At 40.2% G+C, this 26,786-nt stretch overlaps 2 protein-coding genes across 2 annotated transcripts in view; both read right to left on the bottom strand.

Annotated features, from left to right (window-relative positions):
• Window positions 1–16,437, bottom strand: part of LOC119740619 (kalirin-like) — a 57,688-nt gene extending 41,251 nt beyond the window's left edge. The window contains exon 1 of the mRNA XM_038215981.1: window positions 16,268–16,437. Coding sequence (XP_038071909.1) covers window positions 16,268–16,334 — 67 coding nt within the window. The 5' untranslated portion in view covers window positions 16,335–16,437. The remainder of the gene's footprint in view (window positions 1–16,267) is intronic.
• Window positions 16,438–18,488: 2,051 nt separating this feature from the next.
• Window positions 18,489–25,312, bottom strand: LOC119740618 (aqualysin-1-like). Its single transcript, XM_038215980.1, has 8 exons — window positions 25,290–25,312; window positions 23,492–23,636; window positions 22,741–22,876; window positions 21,848–21,954; window positions 21,154–21,298; window positions 20,740–20,924; window positions 20,001–20,172; window positions 18,489–19,198 (listed from the first exon to the last, which is right to left on the bottom strand). Exons 1-8 carry the CDS (start codon window positions 25,310–25,312, stop codon window positions 19,053–19,055), a joined length of 1,059 nt encoding a protein of 352 aa, XP_038071908.1. The 3' UTR covers window positions 18,489–19,052.
• Between the last annotated feature and the right edge of the window lie 1,474 nt (window positions 25,313–26,786).

The following is a 26,786-nucleotide window of genomic DNA, read 5'->3' as shown; positions in this document are numbered from 1 at the left end:
GGTTCCTGACATCAGTGGTCAGGCACTTGTTCCTAACTTGTTCCGAAGCACAGCCTTACATTTTATTTTCTTCCTTCTAACAAAATTAGGATTCAAGTCTTGCCAGCCCACAGGAATACCCAGACAAGTAAACAAACAAAGTTGAGTAAACATTATTATTACAACACCCACTGGTGCATGCTCAGACCAATACAATGCTATCACACCCTGGAGAGTACTGGTACTACACAATCTCAAATCTGTCACCATGACTGGAAAAAAAATGCCATTCTTTTGGTGATTTTAGGACCAATTTGATCCATTCAATAGAAACATGTTGAACCCCATTCTATAGGGCACACAGACCCCAAGGGTGTTGTTATATTGACAAATAAAGTCCACAGTTATTCAATGGAATTCCAAAGGGGCGATAAATTGCAGTTTTGTGAGCAGTTGGACGTTTCTGAGTGGTATTGTTAAGTTTTTTTGTACGAAACTTTGGAATCTCTGTGGGACACATAACCTTGTTTGAAAGAAATTTACAGGTACACTGATATTTCCTCAATGGCGTTGTGCACTTTGAGGTCTGACGGTCTGGGAGAAATCACACTGCTGTAAAAAATGTACCTCTGACAAAAATGACTGACATTACATTGTTGCACATACAATGTGCATTTGAAGCGTTTCTTTCCAAAATGGATATCAATTTGAACAAAGTGAAAACTTTGCACGTTTATAAAAGTTTCAACTAAAAAAAAACACATAATAATAGCTACCAGGGTATTTCTTTCTTCTTAAACTATACAAAACCCATCGAAACTGACTTCAGCCAGCCAGGATAGAGTGCAACTCTACAAAGGTAATAACATGGCTTTTATCGCGTTTTGGAAACAAACTCTTCATTCATAGTTTTCTTCATTAATTAATACTCTCTATGGCAAGTTACGCATGCATGCATGCATGTATTATTATCAGCAATCCAACCACATACCACTGAATGGCAGGGAGCGTACGTAATTCAATTATTGGTCAACACAGAATGAAATGTCCACAATGTGTACTACATTTGTACATGATGATTAAAGTTATGAACAGCCATAAGCATGTCCGTTATCTAATAGAAATGTGTCCAGATGAAATGCTTTTTTTTTTTCCGAGGGGGGGGGGGGGTTAGGAATGATGATGAGAGAATGTTAGAAATTCCAAGTCCTGGAGTGCAGGTACCACACAGGCACGTGCTTCTATATCGAGTTGTAGGCACAGCACCTCCGCATGTACATGTACATTATAATGCCAACACACAACAATCCTTTCCCATTATTAAAAAACGGTATGTGCAGCAAGATTCCAGATTTAAGTATGGCCAGGGTTCGTGCCTGAAATTACTCCCTTCTTAGCGGGTGTCCCAAGGGAAAATTTTGCCTGGCTGCCCCTAGAAAAGGGGGAGGGGGGATGGGGACTGCAGCAGGATATGGTACACGTAGCTATCCTTGGAGGGTTGGCTAAGTAGCCCATTTTTGGGCAGACCAGAGGTGATAGGATCAGTCATAGATTCCTTGTTTTGTTTGGGAAAGGATTTTGAGATTGTTTTGACAATGCTGCGTCAGCTGAAAAGAGACCTGTAAAATAAATTGCTCATTTACATACTGTACTGTATTATGTGAACCATCCAAGGGTTGAAAAGGTTTTGATTGTAGTTGGAATTAATAAACTCCGGGGGGGGGGGAGGGGAAGAAATCGAAAAAAAATAACCTTTCTACAGCAAGAAGACTGTGCAGCCTGCAATACAGATATTTTTAAGATGCAACAAGGTTGAGGAAACAACTTAAAGTATGTAATTAACAAAAAGATAAATGTACAAATTTATTTACAATTCATAGAACATGCAGCCAATTGTGAGGAACTACAAAAAACAAAAAAATTTGGAACAAGATAATTTTTTTTTCTTCAAATACAGACCTACATGAATGATGACTTGGAAAATGATTTATAGTTCTGTTGTGTGTTTTTTTACATAAATTCACAGACTGAAGAATTTGTTCCGTTGATTCTGGTAAATTTAAGCCAGGAAATGTGCGGACTTGCTCGTGATTCATGTTGAGTTAGTAAGATGAATGAATTCTGAGTTTTCTACATATTAGTAATGTAAGCTGCACATGAAATTCCAAAGATTGTTTGCCCAAGTTTGTACATGTGTACACATGTATACATACAGTACATGAAAACTGTACTTTCATTTGGGTAACTGTACTTTTGATCTGTTCCCAGCAAACTGCGTACTGATAAATTATACATTTTTGTATTTTATAGGTCTGCAGAAAAAAATAAACATTAGGAGTTTACCACCCATGTCAGCCAATAAATAACTTGAAAAGCTGTTTTAAAAACAGTGTAATTTACATGTTGCCAATTGTGTATGGACATGGTGTACATGTACAACTGTACATAACTGTACTTGGATTTTTATAATTTACCATGACTAAAACACATGCATGTTCCAAACCACATGTGCATGTTTCATGGTCTATACATGTAAACTATGTACTTGTATGGGGATAGTATGGGCACAATCCTCAGACACATGTTCTAGATCAAGGCACTGATAAGATTAAACTTGGATTGTTAGTGGTCAGGTGTTGTTGCTTGTTTACCTTTAGAATCACTGGATTAACAGCTTACTGAGCCAGGCATCAGCTTCTGAATATATCTGTATGAGCTGTAGCTGGCATGCTTCTGAATTTAACTGTTCAGCTGCACAACTTCTGAATTTAACTGTAACATAACACTGCAGTTGCAACTCAAAACATAACTTTTGCATTTAAAATTAAAGGCTGGTTCATACTCGGTGCGAAAGTGAATGCGAATACGAATTTGTGATGTCATGGCAATTTTTCGCAATACAAATTTGCAAAGTTGAACATATTTCAACTCTGGTGAGTTTCTCTGGTGAGTTTTCCTGACATGAAATTCGCTTCACATTCGCATGAAATTTGCATTCGCGTGGATATGAACCGGCCTTATGTCTGGATCCTTTTACATTGTATGTTTTCTGTGTAAATTAATCTTCCTGTTCCCATGTACCGGTATGTGTACAACATTACTGGTATCCAAACTACATTGTAAACAAGTACAAAAGTGAACATGTGAGCTGTAAGTTCTCCGTGTAATAATGTGTGAACATTAAACACGGTTGTCCAGCGCTTTGTACTCCCTTCCAAAACTAATACACCTTGCGTACACTGTATGGACAGTGTTTACCTTAGAATTGTTTGGTACCATTGTAATGGAACAGATGACTTTTGCAATGGTAATTATGTACAATACCCTGTCAATTAAAGAGTCCAATTAATTTCCGACTCCAACTGTGGAAACTGCCAAAAAAATTCCATTCAACCAGAATTATTCATCGAAAGTACAGATATATCCAACTGCTGACATAGTTCTGTGTGTGTGAATGCATGCTTTCTTATTGAACCAATCACCTTGGTGTATTTTTTATAGCCACAGAAGTCTTTGAAGGTGCTTTTATGTCAACCCTTTTCAACCTTTCTGAAATCCTCTTATAAACATACAGTGCCTGCTTTAAGCTCTGGGCTGGGGTATGGAGATTTATGGCCAGGCACAAGGGCTTTTCTGCTCTCAACAGCTACAGGTAATGTCAACAGAGAGAATGTGACGGCCTCACACCTTGGCCAGACATTACAAAAATGTACATGGTCGTAAAAGTAATGAGCTTACATGTATCATCATCAATGAGGCAACATTAGAGCATGAATGATGCCAGGCCTAACTGTTTTACAGTGACACGATAGCTTTCAGGGGATGTAGTTTCACTTCGGTGCTATCAATTTCCGTTCTTCAATTAGCCTTTTTGAGATATGGCGGACACAACACGAGGGCGCTATGTGGGGGGGGGATTAACTTGGGAAAATATATAAAAGAATGTACAATTCAATAAGAGCGCCCTTCTATTGTGGCTGAGACATTTATGGTTTGATACTCTTTTTCACCTAATTTTTCTTGAATATGGAGTATTTAATGCTGAATTTATGTTTCAAGTTCACACAGATTTTCCTTTAGTATGCTGACATGATTTTGGATTTAATCTTGTCAGCTAATTTCCAGAATCTAATCCAAAATCAGCTCATTTCTAGAATCTATGTAATCTACCACATCCCCTTTTGACGTAAAGATGCCTCTTTATTTCGGAATAATAATTTTAAGTTTTTCACTATTAACTAGAGGGTTTAACCCTACATCTACAGGAGGATACCATTCCAAGATATGACCCTTATATTAATATTACAGTAAGACTTATAGAGACACTTAACTACAGTTTGTGTATGCGTTTTGTCAAGAGATGATAGCCCTTATGACTAGGTGCATTGGAATCCCGAACTAGAGAAAGCTATAGGATCTGCCAGCGGGTCAGAAGGAGCAGGATTAGTAACCAAAGACGTTGGGGATTCTAGCTCCAATAAAAGCCAGCATTCTAAGGCCAGGCTTCAATTACAGCAGACAGAGGGGTGAGAGATCACCAGATGGATGGAGGGAACAGGGAGCATAGGCTGAGGGACAGAAAGAGGTGTTTGGGTTATATTATGGACAATTGCCACAATTCCAGCTTAATTGTAATGTCTGTAACACTACAGAGCTTTAAGAGCTCAGTGAATAAGCCTGAAAATGTGTTTTTTAAATCTTATACATCCACCATCATTAACCTTAACTCCCTAGGCATTTTTGCTAGGATGCAACCTCAGTCCTGCAAAATCCTCCAACTGCCTCCATGTAAAAATTGCATCCTCAATCCTGCAAATCATCATTACTTGTATTTCTTAAATGTGGTCCTTGGACTTGGAGGGGTGACCACTGCCTCAATCCTGCAAAATCCTCCTGCCATCACTGTCAACATATTGAGGCAGAGCCAGTGACATCCTGGAGCAGTGCGGAGGATTTCAAGTATAATCTACGCCTAAAATTAAGGACCGGCCCAAGACCTTGACACAGCACATCCTCCAAAATCTGCCACACATTTTTGCCATTTAGCCTCAATCCTGCAAACTCCTCCATTTTGCAAAGAGGATTTTTGGAGGATTTGGGAAGGTTAGGGTTCATGGTCAAAATAATTGACAAAAGACAAACAAAAAAGTACCAGAATAATCTTGTGTTGGGCACAAACGGGGCTAACTCTGAAATAAGTTTGGGTCCGTCTTCCAAGCATGTACCGGTACATACATGAGCAAAACATTCTTTGTGTTACATTTAAAGGGAATATACATCATTTGCTTTTGCTGTAATTTTCAGAAATGGATGGAATTGGGGGATTGGAAATATAAAGCAAATATAGTTACACTGACTTTTTGGAAGTTTTGGGTTCGAAAATGCTATAAAAACCAAGAAAAACGATCATTTACCTTTAGTCTGGTTCCCTGACTCCATATAAGAAGAAACAGAGCAGTTTACATACATTGGGGAATTGTAAGGTCAGGGAACCAGTCTAGCTGGCTCGTACCCGTTCATAGGTTTGTAATCGATTGCAAACAAGTGCAATAGTCAATTGGGGCCAGTATTTGAAAAAAAAGCCAGTTGTTTCCAACGCTGATCAGCCGATCAGCGTTGGAAATTGATACAAAAATACCACTTTTCTTGAAAATGACAGTATACCAGGTGCCATAATTTTACAGGATGCTTTAGACTGTCATTTACCAACGTCCTATTAAGGTATTTCGCAAAAACTTGGTAGTTTTATTTTTCGATGTTTGCAAATGTTGTATATTCCCTTTAAGTCGGACCCTGCATGGGTTCACTTCAACTGCTCCCTAAGCTACAAGTGAAAGTAGAAAGGATTTCACAGACAGTTTTAGTCTTTGTGCGTCTAAGACCTTTACGTCTAAGACCTTTACGTACTGGCTCTGTGATGTTAGAGCCTCCCGTTGACACGATCATGTCTCCTAACACCCTGCAACAGACCCACTCAATAGCCAGCATTACACACCTAATGAAATTATCTGCCACTGCCAGACATTTTCTACCAATCAACCCAAATATTTCAACAAGGAGAAGCCTGTGCCACTTTATGTTGGCATGTCTGCTGTACAGTACACACTACACAGTACATTCAATTACGGTGTACATGTATTCCCCTGCGCTGTATGTGCATCATTAAATAAATGTACATGGAAATCTGTTATTGCATAAATATTTGTGCAATCATAAAAATGTTTTTGATTTATACATTCTTGAATTGAAATTTTGAAATATATTGCAATGATACATCAAAAGCATCAGTACATGTGGGTACCATATTACAGGGTGAATTATCCAGAGGCTGAATTGGTTTATTGCACACTTTCATTTGTAGATATCGGTACATGTTCATGTACTTCCCAACATGTACATACTATGCATAATACACAAGATCTGTACAGTACATGAAGGTTATATGTATCATTTAGATACCGGAACAAGTTCATGTACATGTACTTCCCAACATGTATGCATAATACACAAGATCTGTACAATACATGAAGGTTATGTACTATTTACTTTTCATAATCAGAGGAGACATGTAAACATACAGTGTACTTGTGTGTATTTCGACAAATAAAATCTGATCTTGGTTTATCTACACGTACATGTATTTTACATACATGTGCATGTACCCGAAATTCTACAAAATCTAACACCTGGTTCCGTTTCCCTTTGACAGGACTCCGTACTGCCCTGCCACTAAATTTCTAAATAATCGGATAATCGTCACGAGTCTTCACAGTAAAGCTGTTCCAAATATACCGAACAGTTGAATATTCAATCATCAACCGAATACGGGAATATCTGTTTGCGGGTTTGACTATTCGAAAAAAAGAAAAAATGCTACACACAGTCGCAAAGAAAATACGCACACAACTGTGATGTTATTTTATCGTAAGGTTGCGGCGCTTTATTGTCAGATGCCACTTTTTTGTTGACTGTAACTTTTTTGTCGACGGCGGTTCATTGTTCACATCCATTTAGCAGGTTAAAATCCTTTTACGGTTATAAAATACTTACTGCAACAAACTCCAGAGGGCGCCCCATATTGATCGCCGCATGGAAATTTTAACCGGCAGACTCTTTGTGCAACTTTTTACCAGCGCAGCACGCAGTTGCGGCTGGCAGGTTCGAAGATCCGAATTTTCAGTCCAACCCAGTTTTGAGTAATCGAATGCTAAATTATTTGAAAATGGACAGCTTTAATTCCAAGCAAAAAACTGCTTCAGGTACCGGTATTAAACTTAAAACCTAACCTCCAGAAAAATAAAAAACACACAACAAGCATCTATGCCCGGTTCATACTTCACGCGAAAGCAAGTGTGAAGCGAAATCCATGTCGGCAACAATGGTGGACGCGCTTCGAACGTATTGTTGACGTCACGAATTTCGCTTCGCTTTCGCTTTCGCGTGAAGTATGAACTGGGCTTTATGAGTGAAATTCACAATGCCAGTGTTACATACTCTGCAAAATCCATTTGCTCAGATTGCCATAAAAACATGAAGCCCTGGCATTTTGCTTTTATCTTTTTTTCCAAAGCAAGAACTTTGAAGAATGTCATCCCCAACACGAACCAGCTGGTCATTAACCTCAGCCTTTTATTAATGAAGATGTTCCCATGCCCATGAGCAATTACCAGACTACATCACCAGTAATGAGTATGAAATGCCAGTCCGAGGCCAGACATCCCAGGCCAGATAGGGGGTGTTGATGTACATGGCTAACTGGCCGGCCATGCGGAAATCTGCAAAGATACTGCATCCGGTTATCAAAGCATAGAAGGGACGATGCGTTTACCAATATGCAAAAAGTACCAGACAATTTTTATTTTAAGCACCGGTAGCAAAAAGGTCTTTGCCTCGCTGGAGTGTGGTTTGAAGTCAACCCATGACTGAAGTTTTACGATCTGTAATTCTGTTTTCTTATTTAACATGCATGATGAGTGATCCTATTAAGTATTAAGCAAAATTTGCAATTCGTATTGCAAATCTTTTGGTTACGGTAATTCAAAATTTCTCTTCATATTTTCATGACTTTCATGGTACTTTTGACAATTACATTGTTTAATGCATGCACACTGTGCCAACCCATGGAGGAAGAAAGCTCACTCCTCCATTGCTAAACCGATCACCGTTCGCTGTACCGCTTGATAACTGCAGAAAGCGTTTGGTTTGAAACTGCAAACTCTGTTTACAGCTGAAGTTTGTGTTTATAAAACTGCTGGAAAGTTAGTGCTTTCCGCCTAGATTGATCTGAAATTTACAAATACAAAAATTCTAGAGGAATCATTATCAAAAGCAAAATGACAAAGGAACAAAAACAGTAAGGGACATGCAAGTGTACACTGCTGAACAGCAAAACACTCCGATAGTACATTTCATCCTCAAATTGTCATGATTTGTTTCATGATTTTGTTTTCCTGTTCAAATTATAACAGATAAGAAAAACATCAACAAAACCCCAAAGCCAAACCCAGCCCTACTTTAGTTTAGGGGACTACCCTGGTTTTAACCTTTGACCTTCATCAAATAAACCCACTGACAGGTCTGACCTGCTTTGACCCACATGGACTGGCTGTGTACACAAAAAGCACTTGAATTTTGACAAGGTACAGTGTTTGGTTTGACAATACAGTTTACATTTTCAGCGCCTTCTGCATGCACGCGTAAATGACATCAACAGATGGACTGTGGACGAACCCAAACCACAAGTAAATATTTTGGTATTCTAACAGACAAATGCTGGACCGATTTAACTTAGGTTCTGCGTAATCTAAAAACAAACTTGGCATGTAGACATATTGAGACAACCTTTCCAGCTCTAAAATCAAATTGACATGACTTTGTAATTATTCATAGAATTCATAACTAAACCACAAGGCAGTTTTCAATGAATCTGAGATCAGATCTCAGCTGCGGAATTAATTATTCAAAAAAAGATTCTTCACTGCCACGACGCAAACATGTTTTGACCATGCTTATCGCAGCCAACCACTCTAGACCGATCCCAGGAAATGTCGACTAATTAGCAGGAAATTGTTGGATCAATTGGCTTTGTGTCGGGGGGATGTGAACTGGTATCATTGGTAGAAAACAACTTCCTTCCTGCACTCTGCACTTGACACTTTGATGTTATCATTCCTAACATGTTGGGTACTGAATGCAGAATTTGTCTGTGTACAGTATAATGTACATGTGCATACACGTACACACTTTTATGCATGTTAACAAAAAATCACTCAACCTTTTTCAGACAGAGTAAAGTATGTAGATACATGTAGTAACACAATCTCTAGCGTATTTTTACTCTTTTTCACAATGCCACTATTGTTCTTCATGTTTACAACAAGCCAACCTTAGGGGAATTTACATAAAGTAAACTGTATGCTGCAGCACGTCTAGACAACATTACGCACCGGGTGACACACATGCCCAAGTATTACACATGATTAAGAACTAACATTTAATTCCCACTATTAACCTTTTCCAACAGTAAGGTCTCAACAAAACACGTCCTTTTTCTATTAAAACCTACGTACAAGAAGAACAATTCCTCTATTGCTATTTTTTATAAAATATGTGCAACACTTTATTTATGGTTTATGAATGGCAATAGTGCGCATAAATTAATGTTGAAATAAGACAATGAAACAAACTTGATTATAACACATCTTTTCAAAAATTTCTGTTCAAATTTTTTTTTAAAGCTTTCCAAAATCAAAAATACATACACCAGTGTGTTTGAATTGTAATCACTACAATCTATACATGACACAGGGTTTAAATGCAGCAAACAATTTAGCATCCCTCTGCTTAAATTACAACACAATATATCATGCATACGATGTCCACTACAAACACGTATGCTAATCTGATTAATATTTCATCCATTTTGACAACTGACCCTACCTCTTCATTCACAGAAAGAAAGACACAAGAATTTATGAGTCAGGATATTGACTGAGTTAGGCATGACTGGCCAGTCGTGTAGAAACATTTGCATACTGGCAGGCAGGTCATTAGGTAATTTGTCGAAGCGTCCAACTAACGAATGAAGATAGGTGTCAATGAGTTGTGTTTGAGAGATTACAGTGATGATAGAAGGAATGTGTTTGAAAGCAGCTGCGGTGGAGATGGGAAACGGGGGGGGGGGGGGGGGTCTAAATCGGCTGTTTTGGCAGTTGAATTTTTTTTTCATTGGAGTGTCTTAAACTTAAAGGGAATATACAACATTTGCTTTTGCTGTAATTTTCAGAAATGGATGGAATTGGGGGGTTGGAAATATAAAGCAAATATAGTTACACTGACTTTTTGAAGGTTTTGGGTTCAAAAATGCTATAAAAACCAAGAAAAACGATCATTTTCCTGTAGTCTGGTTCCCTGACTCCATATAAGAAGAAACAGAGCAGTTTACAAACATTGGGGAATTGTAAGGTCAGGGAACCAGTCTAGCTGGCTCGTACCCGTTCATAGGTTTGTAATCGATTGCAAACAAGTGCAATGGTCAATTGGGGGCCAGTATTTGAAAAAAAGCCAGTTGTTTCCAACGTTGATTGGCCGATCAGCGTTGGAAATTGATACAAAAATACCACTTTTCTTGAAAATGACAGTATACCAGGTGCCATAATTTTACAGGATGCTTTAGACTGTCATTTACCAACATCCTATTAAGCTATTTCGCAAAAACTTGGTAGTTTTATTTTTCGATGTTTGCAAATGTTGTATATTCCCTTTAAACAAAGAAAAAAATATTGTTTTTCAATTTCTGAAAATGGTCCTCGAAAAAAAGACTGTCGACCTTCCAAGTTACTATTACCCCTAGAACTTCGGTCAAGAATCACATCAGAACGACCTGGAGAGCATTTAAAAATTGGGGAAAATATTAATTGCTGGCAAACCATAAAAGTTAATATCCTGGGACATTTAGCTTTGATCGTACTATACTTGCCAGTACTTTACTACAAGGTTATGTCATTCTCATGAACCGATGGTGTAGTATCATTTATTCATAGAATCATGTGCATGAATGGACTATGTAAATTTCAAACTAAGGCAATAATTACAATGTACATGTATGGACCTGGTGGGCCTGGCAAGTACTGGTACATTTATAACCGGTTAGGGGCCTGGACACAGACAATGGCTGAGCCGAAGGCAAGGGCCATCATCAGCAACCAGGCTCCTGGCCAGTTTTAAACGTACTTGTTTAATACCGGCCAAGCACATACATATTTTGTAATTATTCCCTTTACCTTTTGGTCAAAAAGTCAAAACCAATCAAAAATTCACAATTTCCAATGATTATGTTGATCAATTTTCCTTCATATTCTGTGAAACACCACTGCAGTACAGTAGCTACCGGTACAATTACGATAGGTTCTCCAAAGTATACACAAAGTTAGTTATAATGATGGTAAAAAGTAAACTACTCCAATCCTGCAAGGCTGTCATTCATAAAATTCCTTTTTCCATTCACGGACAATTTTGACATATTTTCCAACAGCCCATTCCACTACCTTAATTAGTGTAGACAGCACACACACAGCGACAGAACAACAGAGATATTGCACTCATGCTCCGAGATGAGTGCATCATCTCGTGTGTGTACTACATACAGTGCCGCGGCCGTGCGTGTTAATCAAAGGTCAAGTTGTCAGACCAAAGATGGATGGGGTTTCACAGCCACACCAATATTCCAACCACAACAGGATATCATGAACATTAAATATGTGCATGGAGGCGTAAAAATGTATGCATGTGTATACCATATGTTCAGGTCATCAGTAAACATAAGGGGCTTTTACATTATTGTGCCGTGTGCAACAGAGATGTACACCATTATGCAGTCAATTACCTTTTTAAAAAAAAAATGGTACAGCAGAAACTAACAATAAGATTTCACTGAAATGATTTAAAATTGTTTGAACCATTAGTTTAGATCAAAATGCAGAACCATTACATGTATGTTACGCCATTTTCCAGTTGAATTTCAGTATGCATACACAATGTACGATGACTTTTCAATTCATAGGCCATTTTTTTTTAATATGATCAAAACTGAATTAACCAAATGGTAATTATTGGTACTTATTAGTGAATAAATAATAACCGTACAGGGCTAGGGCGGTTTTGGACAGTATGGACTAACAGGCAGGGCAGTATGGACTAACAGGCAGGGCAGTCTGGGGCAGTAGAGGAACTAATTGGTTAATTCTAAAGAAAATCCCAACGTGGGAACAAAATGTCACTGTCTCTACAGATCGGCCTAGGGCTGCATGTACATGTACAGTATGTATGTCGCTTTAATGCACGCCATAGTTGGGACAATCCTAGCCCTAGTCTATGGCTCGCACTGAGTAGACTCTACATGCTGGGCCATACGAACATTGATGCACAAAAGTGAGGATTTGAAAATAAAAAAAAAATTTATTTCAATCTTTCCAACTCATACTCGGAAGGTGGGTTTACTTACCCGTACCGGGGGTACCTCTCAATATTCCCCCCAAATTAGGACTTTCGCGTGCTTCCTTCTGGTGAAATTCGTCTCTTACAAAAATTAATTTGTCAACCGAAGTGGAAGTTCATGACAGGCAGCTAGCCGAGTTGAAGTAGTCTGGTTCTCTGACCAAAATATTTCCCTTTCTTTAACCCTTACCCTACTAGACCCTCCAACGCATGCCAATATGTGCCTCAAGAAAATCTCCTATGTTTTTTGCATGGCCCTCCAATATCTGCCATGTCATTTCAAGGGTAACTGGACAGGCACTCCAATACATGCCACAGAGAACAATGAGAGTCCTCTGATAACAAAGTGAGTGCCCCCAGCTGGTCAGTATCAGGCACCCTCCAGGGCCTCCAACTCCTGCCAATTGGAGCCTTCACAGTCAAGATAGTTTATCCTCCAATATACTGCAGCTGGAGGGCATTGGCATAACCAACTGACATGCAGTAAACTACCCTCAGAGAGTAAGGGTTAATGTACAAACCTGAAGGGGAACGGGCCTGGTTATGGCCGTATCATATCGGAACAAAACATCGCATGCGGGATCAGAACAGCCAGCCAATCACAGTGCGCACATCTTAATTATAATATGCTAAATCGAGGCGCGCAGCACTTTGATTGGCTGGCTGTTCTGATCACGCATGCGATGTTTTTTGGATATGATATATCAGTGTTTCCCCTGCCCATTCAAACGTGAGGCGGCCCACCTCGCTACTTTCAGTGACCACCTCGCTCAATTTTTGCCAATATCACCACCTCGCTGTGAAGATTTACAATAAAGGAAATATCAATTGAAAAAAGATCATTTTGTGTAATATATGAGCGTTTTCCTTTACCTCCATGTATCAAGAACTCACAGTTTCGATGTGTTTTTGGAATCATCGCGCATTTCTGTGAGTGCTGCATTCTTTTCAGTTTGCAGACTGCATAAATTTCGTTTCAATCATCTTGTTACCACCTCGCTCAGTTCATTAGCCAGGGGAAACACTGTGATATACACTGTATACCATGCGCTGTACCCTTCACGTGTGTATGTTAAAGAAAGGGAAATGTTTTGGTCAGAGAACCAGACTACTTCAACTCAGCCAGCTGCCCGTCATGAACTTCCACTTCGATTGACAAATTAATTTTCTTTAAGAGACCAATTAAAATGCACAGAAACGTGAAAAATCTCTTTTGACTTTCAATATAGCCTAGTTTTTATTTTTGAAAATCCCAACAAATGGTATTCAGAACCTTTCTTTTTCATTGTCTGAGAAGTTATTAAGTAATTTGTAAAGTTGGTTACGGGTACCCGATCCCATAATCTGGAAATTTTTCCTGACATCAGCGGTCGGGTACCCGGTTCCGATGCACACCCCTACATGTACTGTAGTTTTGAATAGTCAGAAGTGCATGCATGCGGGCGCACATTTGACGAATACTGAATGACAGGCAACAGCCATACCTATGCACTTTGCCAAAATTTGACGCAAGCTTACCACGACTGCTTTTCACGACACCGCACCAGACAAAAATTGAACCCACTAGCGGCGCTTGAAAGCGGTGTGGTACCCACATATATTGCGCAAATTTTTTTTGGGTAATCATCACATGATGCATTTCATTTGCATAATTAACTAAATAAGATGGACGACCGCCGTGTGACCTTTCTGCTTGTTTGGGGGAAAGACATTTTTGGTAGGTTATAAAATCTCCCCCCTTAAAAAAATGACTAACACGCATACGTCACTGAAAAGATGACGTCTTCCTCTTTAAGCTGGTACCTGATTAATCAATCTACGATGGGGTTATCTGGGTAAATATGGCATTTTAATGTAGTGCTCAGAGAAAGTGATGGGGACAAGTTCCGGGTTGGCATCGCGCCGCGCGCTGCGGTCCCATATTCAACTCGCCGTCACAAAGTTATTTGAAGTCTTTAAGAAATAAAATTTGCACACAAGACAGAAGGTATGAAAATGTTTATTGTACACAAGTTTCAGCCATTTATGACACCTAAAACGGAAATTACAGCACTTTGAAAACAGCCAACAACCCAGAGAATCAGCGTTGTCTAGGCCGTGCGTGGGGGCCGTTCGGCGGGCCTAATTATAGAGGTGAAAATGGACCATTTTGGGAAGGCCATTCTGGAAGGGTCTCTTATTCTTAAGACCACACTCTCACGCCATAGTTATGCCTCCAGCGTTACATGTGAATTCCTGATGAGCTAGTTAAGCTGGAGTTACTCAAGCTACTTTGAAAGCACCTACTGGCTTGTCCACATGTCAAAGACGAAGTAATGGGGCATCAATGATACTCACAATTTTTGGGGGGAGTTTCAAATTTATCCGTGAAATTCAACCCCTATAGTACAGATCTAGACATCATACAGCAATCATTCAATAACGTTTATAACGCTAGTATAACAGACCAACATCCCAAATGTCAAAAAAGGAGTTCTAGCGCCCAAGACCATGCAGACCCAGTTACAAGTGTGACTAAGATTTTGTACACAACTGCTGAAGTGGCGTCAGGCATCAGGATGCAACATTCTTTCCTTTACTTTAGTTTTAGGCCTAGTTTCCTCGAGTCAGAGGTAATTATTAAAACCTGGTTCAACATTAAGACCGACACAGTTATGGATCTACCATTACACCATGGCATAGGTTTTCAAGGGTGTCGGACGCTTCGCCCCATTTCCACGTCGCCCCATGTCACTTCGCCCCTAACCACTTCGCCCCATCCCCACTTCGCCCCATCCCCACATCGCCCCATCTCCGCTTCGCCCCATCCCCACTTCGCCCCATCCCCGCTTCGCCCCATCCCCACTTCGCCCCATCCCCACTTCGCCCCATGTAGTATGAAAAAGGTGAAGGCTAGGGGTGCAGACCAAATAAACTGCCAAAGACCCCAGATAATAAATGCTCCCAATTCTAGAAACTTAGGAAAAATACAAACTCTCTGATGAGGTGCTCGAGACACAGATGAGAGAAATGATCATGGCTCTATCCCATTCAGAGACGCCTCTCCTATTGGCTTGTGAATAAAATCATCAGCCGCTGGATTCAAAAGAATCCGTAGGTATGGGTCAGTGAGTTAAAAGGAACTCACTGCCTTGAGGAAAATGTTCCGTCAAAATTTGTCTGATATGTGAGTGACTTACAACTTCATTTAGATGAGACTGGTTCCTCCAAGAGTGAAATTAGGATGTCAAAGGTATTGTCGTTCTCAGATAAGTGGGAGACGGGTTGGTATAGCCGGGTTGGGAACAAAGTTGGATCTTTTACTTCAAGCTTTTTTCTCGGTAGGGGAGAGCCTAGCTTGAGAGGTTGGTTATGAATTGTTCATTTGGTGATGGGCTAATTCTTTCCGTTGGTAAGCAATTAGTGAATCTGTTGAAATTGTTTTTTTAAGCCAAAAAATATAGATGAGATTTTTTTTTACATGTAACGGCTGGGGCGAAGTGGGGATGGGGCGAAGTGGGGATGGGGCGAAGTGGGAATGGGGCAGAGTGGGAATGGGGCGAAGTGGGGATGGGGCGATGTGGGAATGGGGCGAAGTGGGGATGGGGCGAAGTGGTTAGGGGCGAAGTGACATGGGGCGACGTGGAAATGGGGCGAAGTGTCCGACATTCGGTTTTCAATCGTTCATTTCTCCATCTCGAGCAAGCAAGATGGGTCGAGCTGCCTAGCTGTGTTGTGTCACATTCGCCACTCACTCGCCGTATTCACGTCACTCGGTATTCCCATCCCAAAACTGATTGATTTTCTTACTTACCGAGACCACTGGACGTCGAAGAGTCCCCTCCACTAGCAACAGAACCTTCCAAATCCTCAGAACTCATCCTGAGAACTATGGAAGAACAGCTAATTATCACAGATTTTGCACCATAATTCCAAGTACAAATTTTGACACGGCAAATGCGGCGGCCATGTTTTTGTGACTGATCTTCGGATGAATTGTTTTGATTTATTGGGGGCGCTCTTCATCATTTACTGTTCGTCATTTTGTCGCGTCGTCTGCTCTTTTTTGGAATCGGTTATTTTCTGAGCAAAGGTTATTCAACTTTGAACGAGACGTCGAACGAGTTGACAATTCGTTAGGAGAACTTTAAGAGCATGGGGCACTACTCTTTAAGGATAATTTATGAGCAATCTTAAGTCCTAAAACTAAAACTGAAAGATCAGGTCTCAGTTATTTTTAAGCTCTGACAGGAGCTTCTATATCTCACTTGGTGGTCGGTCGGTCGGTCGGTCTGTTTGTCTGTCTGTCCCCGAAAATTGACCACAAAGTATAGTGTTCCATATGTGCCATCGGCGTCGCATTTTCGGCGTCGCAGTAAGCTCTGGCAGGGATCATTTTGATCGATTTCACGCAAGACTTCTTGCAACACGGCCAGGCCCAACCTCGTCCCCAGTGCTTACTTTATTTCCAACCGCGTTTCCAATAGTAAACCCTGGATAGGAAACTTTCTTCCTGTATCCTGATTGGATACCGCAATTGGCTAGTAATGGATTTTTATCGTGTACTTGGTGCTATTATTCACAACGTGCAGTAGGTGTTTTCGCGATCATTCGTCCACGCCTTCTCGAAAATACTAATTTCCTTTCCAATTTGCTCATATAAATATGAAATATGATACTGAATGTTGTCTCGATAAGATCGTAACAGTTTGATTTCAAAAATTGTGTTTTCGTAACTCACGCCGTACTGGTGCTGCTACGAATCGACTCTGTTTTTACCCCAGACACCGCATACAAAAACAAACGCTAATGTGTAACGCATATCCAGGCACCAGACTGTTCCTCATTTGCATACGTGTTCAAAAATCTTGCACATGCAAATGATCCAATACCAGGGTGAAAGAGCAGGTAGTGGTGGGCGCGTACTGCTCGACACCCTGGGGTCGAGGTTGGGCCAGGCCTTATTGTGCACTCACACTTGTGATAATACTGTGTTACACACATCTTTCCCAATGCATGTTTTTTTTTACGAGACTAATCTGTGTGCCCGATGCACGGTTTATATCCCCTGATATATAAACCAAAGAATTTTTGCTGTTTCTAGGGTTGAATATACCATTTTATTTCATATTGTAACGACATTTATAAAATGATTCAAGAAGACATGCATGGTTAAATAAGATTTGCGTGTATGCATGGTTGGTATTGTAATGAGTGTTGTACTCGAGTCAAGTCCCTGCAAGTCAATCACAAGTTCGTCACACATGTCCTTCATTCTCAAGTCAAGCCACTGGCTATTAAAACAAAGTTTTAAAATCATTCCTTTGTCATTGTTCATCTCTTTACTTGTGGCTGGACTTATATGAAAAGACTTGTGACTGGACTTGTGACTGGATTTGTGATTGTCTCGACTACAACACTGTTATAATTGTAGTGGGTAAGACTCGGTGAATGGGGGGAAGGAGGACTCAAATCTAGTATTTTTTGTTCTCAGGTGCGTGATCCAAGAATTATGAGGGGAAACAGTTTTCATCATCATCATCATTGGGCGGCCGCAGTCGAGATGGATGAAAGCAAACTCTTCCAGGCTCTCTTGTCCGCCATGGCCGTGGTGATGTCATCAACGTGCTGGCTCACATCATTGCATACAGTGTCAACGTAGAGACAACTTGCCCTACACTCGCCTCCTCATGAGAGCGCAAAATATATCATGGAAGGAACATAAGACAAAGGCAGAAATTTATGGCGACATCCAACCTATCTCAACTACAGTGGCACGACGCAGAGCCCGCCTTGCCGGCCACTGCTACAGAGAAACAGTTTTAAAATTGCATGATATCTTTCAATCTGAAGTATCATTGGGTATGGATGGCCGTATTGAGGTTGCTATTTTGTTCAAGATCGGTCAAGTCTATAGTTTACAGTTCACAAATTCATATAATAATAATTCATTTATGCAATCTCTTCAGGTCTTTTGGCTCAAAAGAATGGTGTATGTTTATTCTGCATGGTCATGATTTTCTGGAGAAAAAAAACTTTCCCAGAAAATGATAAATCGTCACTGCCGTAATTTCTTTTCATGTGAGATAAGCTTTGTCCAAGTCAACTTACAGTTGTAACTGTGAAATTATTTGCAAAGAATAACAGAAAAGAACACAATTTTAATAATTGCTTTGAGTTTGATTAAAAATTTAAAAAAATCTGATTTCTGAAAATTTTCTGATTTTCTGAAATCTGAAAATCTGATGGATGCTGTCATCTAAATTAACTCCAAATATCTGCAGGTATTTTAATTTGAAGATGATGAAGAACCTTATACAACAGTTGTAAGCTCCCGACATTTGATTTAAATGTTTAATTCATTAGCACTTTGTATTACAATGTATTTATTCCTTGATGAAGTCACATGACTTTCATTTGGAGATTATTTAAAATAAAACTTCAAACTATACTTTATTTTAAAACCAAAATTTGCTTGAAACAAACGTTTACCCCCCCCCCCCATTCAGTTCTAGAACCATGATGGAGCACAACTGTGTAAAGAACCACTTCTGCTACCAGAACCTTTTGTTCTGGAACCACTCCTGATGAACAGACATTTAGTTGGGTTGTACATGGGTTAGAAGATTGGGGCTGCCTGTCTTCACATCAGATATTTTGTCCTTCGTTGCATCTTTCCTGAGTTTAAACTTCACCCCAGCTGGCTTTAGGCCTGGATTTTGAGCCAAGTACAGAGCCGAAAGTCCTGGGAAAAAAGCAATAAAGACTTTAGTGAAATGTATGTGACAACTTTTATGTTTATTTTTCTTGATTGCAGTAATATTGTTAGTTTGTCATTATTTAAAGGTAATACTCTTTGCGAAAAACATTGTGTGTTTGCTGATTCAATGATCAAGAACACAATAAATCTGAAGCAGTTTAAAAAAAAATGTCGAAATTCAACTGAGTAGATACAGACTGCCCCATAAAAACATAACAGTCGAATCGGATATGCTTTTTCAGAAAAGTGGAGGTAGTACTCAAAATCGTGTCTAATGTATTGCTGAGTATACTAATTGGCCTTCCAAATGCTTAGTTGGTTTCATTAGGATGTTTTGTTCAAAAGATACAGCAATCACAATACGGGACTTGAAAAACCACTTGGGCAACTTTTTTATTTATCAAGTTTACAGATCGAAGCCGGTAAAGAATAAGTCTCACATTTTCTCTTGAACAAAGGAATTAAATCCTTTGTGTGTTTCTCTAACTGCGCTTTCTCACTTTCAATAAAAGTGGCCCTAGACGATTTTCAACCGTTGAGTTCGATGAAGCATAGCGTTTGTTCCAATGCATCGATTGAATGAAATAAAGTTTGTACGGTAGATTGGCTATCTGACTTTAAGATGTCATTTGAAAATATTCCAAACCCGCGTGCAATATATCTTTATTAATTGGTTTTCGACTGTTAGTTTTTTTTGTGGGACAACCTGTACTAGGTGCTACGATTTCACAGGATGCTTGGTCCTAGTGTGAAATGCACCACTCATGATGAGAGAGGAGCTTTTTACCGGCAACATGAGGACAAGCCATGGAGGTTCCTCCCATGGTCTTGACAGATGTGTCTGATTTCCAGTAAGCACTTGGGATCTGGCTGCCCGGGGCAAAGATGTCCACGCACTCCCCATAGTTAGAATAGCTTGCTCGCTGGTCGTTGCTCCTAGTTGCTCCAACGGTTATCACCTACAAAGAATCAACAGAAACAAGTTTGACTCGGTTTTTTTTCCCACTCGAAATCGATTGTGGTTTCATACAGGGTGAGTCAAAAGAAGCGAAGCCTAATTGTCGGGACTATTGCTTTTAGTGACGTTCCGAATGTAGCACTTTGAAAAGCTAGGATATGAAAGCCCAATTCATAAGCTTTCTTGTAGTATAAGAATCGTTTAAATCACTCATTTACTTCAACCACAGTTTTAAAGTTCTGTCCACGGATCACAAAAAAAGTGTGCATTCTTTCAGCAAAACGAAAACAATTCACACACATCTCTATGTGATTTGTTTTCGTTTTGCTGAAAGAACACTTCGCCTGCTTTTTTGTTATCCGTGGACAGAACTTTAATAAAACGGTTGTTGTGTTTAAAATTCCGTAACTTGTAAAGTACACGAGTGATTTGAATGATTCTTGTACTAAAAGAAAGCCTACGAATTGGGTTTTTGTATCCTAGTCAGATCGCCATTAACCAGTAACAAGTCAATTACATCCCAATTCTCATCTAGTCGTGCGACAAGCTATTCAATTATAACAGTTACCTCTCCCAGATAAGCTGGTGATGTGTCGCAGGCCTTTTTGTTACTGTTGCCAGCCGCTACGACAACCGGTATGCCGTCCCAGACGACCTTCTTGACGGCCTGCTCCATGGACCAGGATTTGGTGCCACCGATAGACATGGAGACAACTGCTGGCTTCTTGGCATTCTTGAGAACGTGGTCAAAACCTTGAAAACAAAGAACAAAATTCACTCGTTGCATATCCAGTTTTTTTTATTAAACAAAAAAAATAGAAGGAACTTTGGACTCCATCAAATGAGTCGACATTTGCACCCAAACTTAATCAAGTCAAAAATCTATAACGTTTCCCCCCCCTACTTTTTGCCTCAACCACTTAAAGATGCATTCTCCGTGATATTTTGAGTTTGACTCTGAACTTTCAATAAACATTGTTACCTTTGATGATTCGACTGTAGCCACCATTTGAATCGCAAGGACCCAAGACTTTGATAGACTTGATGCTGGCCTTTTTGGCCACTCCATAAAATGAGCCCGCCGCGATACCGGCGCAGTGAGTTCCATGGCCATTGCAGTCTGTACCCTGAAGGAACAAAAAAACAATAATAAATCTATTGTTTGTTTTGAAGCGAACTTTCAGTTTCCAAGTTGTTGTTGTTGTTGTTGTTGTTTTAAACAGTTATTCTCCATCAATGAAATATACTTCACATGAGTGAATGTTAGGAAACCTGGCTCTGTTCATTTTTTTTTTGGTGGGGGTGGGAGGTTAAGAACAGCGAAAATCGCTTTCAAGAAAATTGCATTGAAAGGCTCCATTCAATGTTCCCCAACGCGTCCTCCCATGCACACCCGCCACGCGTAGGATATAATAAATCGTACGAATTTGAAATTTGTCACACGTATGAATAGTAACTTTTGGAGCAAATTTGTGTTCATTTCTGACGGAATATTTAGATTTCATTAAAATGTTTTCGGCACATGCATAATGCCCTTCTGCCAGGCACACGACAAATTATAAAGGACTTTGAATTATAAAAATAGGACATTCAATATCTTATTTAGTGTTTTCCTTTTTTGCTTTCTTAAAACTACTGTGAAATCTAAACAATCATATTCAGGATATGTGACTTACATCTTCACCATACGTGTCAAGTTCAATTGACGCCCTGCCTCCAAATTCTTTGTGGGTCGGTCGGATTCCGGTGTCCAAAACCCAAATCTCAACACCCGCTCCTTGCTCTTTGATGAAACAATAATAACAAAGTTCAAAGCTAAAAGATGTGTGTATTTGGATTTTGGCTCACTTTTCTGATCCCATTCTTGGAATTTTCAAACGAAGGGCCAAAGAAGTGACAGATCATTATGAAGCCAATTTGGGTCCAACAAAATAATTACAGAGAAGGAATCAAGTCAATTCCACACGGGTCAAATTGCAATTGCATTTGGACACAAGTAACAACTGACCAAAGCAAAAGAAATGCCTGTTTGACTGGTCATATCAAAAGCTAGTTATTTGACGTGAGATTGAAGGACTTTATTTTACATATATCCACTTGCAATGACTCCACTTCAACTAATTTAACTGCTCCCCCCCCCCCAACATTATGAGTGTGGCCTGGTGGTTAGAGTTTGTGACTCATGATCAGAGAGTCTGGGGTTCCAATCCAGCTGCTGTTCATTATGTTGTGTCCTTGGGCAAGCCACTTTACCCCCACTTGCCTCTCCCCTTCCAGGAGTATATAAATGGACACCAACATTAGCTGGGGAGTAACCTAGGATCCGGGCATCCCATCCGGGGAGGAAATGTGGAAATATAAGCGTTCTCAGTCATTTCATGCCAAGGAAAAGCGGATATAAACGCCGGCCTGGTGGAATAGACTGTAGTACTTTTCTTTATCTCTTCCACATTACACTCCGATGGCAAAAAGAGGTGAAAAGGGTACTAAGAAAATCTACAAAAAGCGCAATTCACCATTTGGAAGGACAGGTGGAAATTATTTTCACAATAAAGATTGGTTTTCTCACTGAATTCAGAGAAGGTTTTGTAGCTTTGATCAAGGGGGAGGTCTCTCTGGTCGATACGGTCCAGTCCCCATGGCTGTCCCATCGCGTGAGCCACACCATCCTCGGACACGTACTCAACCTCATCCAGGCTTCGAATCTAGCACAAGACAAATAAAACGGGGAAGATATGTCACCAAATATTGGTTTGGTGGGTTGATCTGGGAAGTGCAACAATATTATGCATGACTGCTGCACAACCGAAGACCCAATAAGCTCAACAAATGGAAAGAACCGGACTATTTTTCCTTTATGAACACCAAAATGCACTCGAGTCATTTTTTGTACATGAACAATCGCATTTTAGTTTTTCAAAACAACTTTCTTGCATTTCTTGAAATATTTCAATCAAAAACCATCAAACAGACACTTTTGGAAAGAGCTAGACTCTCAGAATCCAAAGAAGACCTCATGATTTGAGAAGTTATTGTACATTGAAGTTCAGCAGGCCTTCAAAGTGAACTACGCTTTGTCTTATGCAAGCATTTCAGGCCTTCGAAGAACCCCATGACTGTTCGCAAAAGTGGAAATCAACAACAAAATGTTTGTTAACATTTTTCTCTAAACACTAGAATCTGAAAAGCATTCATTTGCAATTATTTCATCCATTCACCTTGATGTCTTATGTCTTCTAAGAACAGCAATACAAACAATCAGAGAGCCAGACAGACAAACTAACGCAGAGGCAGAAAGACAAACCGGATCTTATTCTCACGTATTCCAGGGCTTCCTCCGATAGTTCTGCGGCCATTCCCTTTAAGACTCGATGGTAGCGATGAGAGACGTCTGCGCGGCCCAAACGCCGCTGCTGCACACGACGCTGGATGCCATCCGCAACGGTGTCCACATCTAAATCATCCCTTGATGAACAAAATGATAAAAACAGCTAAACGATAATGCAATGAAAAATCGTTTTGCCATCATGTGGAAGTGTATAGTCAAAAATGGTTAGGGTTTGTGACTCATTATCAAAGGGTCAGCTAGGTGTTCGAATCCAGCTGCTGGTCATGTTGTGTCCTTGGGCAAGCCACTTTACCCCTCCCTCCACCCAGGAATATAAATGGGTAAGGTACCGGCAATAGCTAAATAACAGAAATATTCTCAGTCGTTTCATGCCGAGGAAACTAGATATAAACGCTGGCCCGTTGTGCTATATTTGACTCGTGACAGACTTTACTTATAGTGCATATTCAATATGAATTTGAAATTGAGAACAGAAAGGTTTTTGGGTATACTTGAATTTGATGATATAACTGCCTTTGATGTTCTCCTCAACTTTGTACAGTGGAGCAAATCCAGCTGCCGCTACGCCAACCAACAACACAAGAACCAATGTATGCATTTTTTTTCAGGTGGACAACATTGACCTTAAGCTACCAGTGTTTTCTGCCAAATACTGAACAGCAAGTTTCAATATTGTTGGGTTTATGTAGTGAACTTTTGTCCTCAATCGATCGTTTGGATACAAAACGGATTCTAACAGCTGCAAGTAATTGTATTTGATTGGTATGGGGCAATAGTTTAATTACCTTTTTATCAAACACCACTAAATTAGGTGCTCCTTTTCAAACTGAACTAAAATCAACATTAAAATTAATTTTAAAAAAAATCTCATATTGGTTTTTTTTTTCGAGGAATACAAGCATCAAGGAGTACAAGACAACTTGTTCAGATTAAACAAGACTAGTAACACAGCGAGGGTTTGCGGTAACACCACGTGGAAGAATCTCTTTTGAGGAGATGTGTGGTTCTGAAAAGAACCGGTTGGTTGTGAAACCCGACGTTCCGGTCAGTATGCTCTGGTCGTCTCGAGGAGAAAGCCGGACAAAGTGGATGAGGCTGCCTTTATAGGGCTGGATGATTTACTGAGGCATTGAGTTGTGGATGCTGAAGGTTGTGAACGCTGGGCGTGACGGTGAGGATGTTGGAGCTTGACCGCCAGTGGCGTAGCCAGGAATTTTTCAGTAAGGGGGGGGGGGGGCGTCAAGCAGGGGCGTCAATCGCTTCTCAAAAGTGGGGGGGGGGGGAATACCTTGATCATTACTGATGCAAGCGCGAAGTGCGAAGCCCTTACGGCGTGGGGTTCGCCACTGTTGACCGCTGAGGCGCGGCGTGCCGTGGTGAGGATGCTGTTGGTGGGGGAGTGGGGTGTGCTCACAGAGCTGGGTAGGCATTACATTCACTGTGTGGACCTCCGAACAAAAGAGGTCCACATAAACCAGGTAGAGGCGACGTTGTGTGGACTTGGGCGAGTCCACACAGTGTTTCCCCATTTCTGGAAAACAGGTTTAGAGGCATTTTGGGGTTAGGTTTATTTGTGGCAAAACGAAGAGAAACACTAAAGGGAATCATAGAGAAAATTTGGTCCGCAGTGGGTATAGGGTGGCAGAGGGTATATACAGGAGCCCCATTTGCCGGGGAAATGGGCTGGGTAGCCGTGGATATAGGATACTCATTGGTTGGGAGTAGGGGGGGGGGGGGTGATCACGTCGAATTTCACAATCACAACCAACCTGTTCTTTTCAGTACCATACATCTTCCCAAAAGAGATTTCTACACATGGTGTTTATACCGAAACCCTCACTAGTTTGCAATACCGCGATGCAAAGTTTCAAATCTTATTTACTAAGCTAGACACATGCCAGTCTAATTATATGACATGACATGTCTGACCAAAATTAATTTTGCACACATTGCTGGGATATAACCCGTTATCTTTTTTCCAAAATTATACAATATTGCAAATATTTTTTTGTTCTGATGGTATAACCTATTATGTTATATGGATTGTGGTTTATTCCTACAAATGTACTATTAGGGAGACACGTTAGCGTAGAAATTTCGATAGTAGGGAGACACGGGCTTAATAGGGAGACACCTAGGTGTCTCCCTAGTGGCGCAGCCCCTCTTTAGAGGCAAAATTTTGCCGTCGAAATTAGGTTATATCTGTTGCTCGTGGTTTAATTAGTAAAAATATCGAAATTCGTGGAAAAAGGACAAGGGAATATTCTGTCTGGTGCACATTTAATTCGGAAAATTTTGTGCACAAGTCTATGGGAAAGTCTCCCTATTACCCCATTACCGGTAATTATTATTTTCACAATCATCACAAAGCATAATTAAATATAATCTATTTGAAGGATAACAAAAATGATAAGAGGGGTCCAGCACATAAAACCCAGAACCCAGAACAATGTGTTTACAAATTAAGTTAATAAATTAACATTTACATGATACAACTGAGTAATTAAGATACAAACATGGCATTTTCCCAGACTTTGAAAACAAAAAAGATACAAGAAAACTCGGAGACTTTCAGTAAACACTGATTGTGACGTTTTATTGGATGTCTGGTCACTGTTCTGACATTCTGCAGTTTAAACAGTGGACGCACATATACAGTGAAGAGGGCATACAAGTCACGTTAGCTGCTTTCCTACTCGTGCTAATTTGTTTTCTTCACTTATGCAGACTATTTCTTTCAATAAAAGAATGAGTACCAGGTACACAGTTACAGAGATGATTGGTGAATAAATTATTAAAACCACTCACATTGGCGGATCCGGGGGAGGGCCCAACGGGGGCCGTGCCCCGCCCCCAACCCCCCCCCCCTTTCCTGGACACAAATCAAATGTTGCGTAGCTAAACATACCTAGTTTTAGTTTAAATATTACAATGTGGAAACAGCGCACGAATTACACTCAATCCCCTTCCCTTTTTGAAAAAAAAACCACTCCAGCCCCCCCCCCCCGCTACGAAAAAATGGTTCTGGGGCCGCCCTTGCCCACCCCATCAATGAGAATCAGCCATGCTAGAGCTGAAATGACGTTTTTCAGATGGCAGCAAATTTTATTTGGAAAACAAATAACTTATTTTGTGGATTAAAAAAACAACAACATCAAAAAAGCTATGGGCAACGAATCCAAAATGTAACTGTGGGGTGGGGAGGGATGGGATGGGGGCAGCAGACTGTACCGAAACACGCATTGGTGGAAACGGGAGGGGGTCAG

This window comes from Patiria miniata, unplaced genomic scaffold (assembly GCF_015706575.1).
Source record: "Patiria miniata isolate m_02_andy unplaced genomic scaffold, ASM1570657v1 HiC_scaffold_5, whole genome shotgun sequence".
In the NCBI taxonomy this organism is placed as follows: Eukaryota; Metazoa; Echinodermata; class Asteroidea; order Valvatida; family Asterinidae; genus Patiria; species Patiria miniata.
The sequence above is the reverse complement of the archived record's forward strand: the minus strand, read 5'-3'. Positions and strand labels throughout refer to the sequence as shown.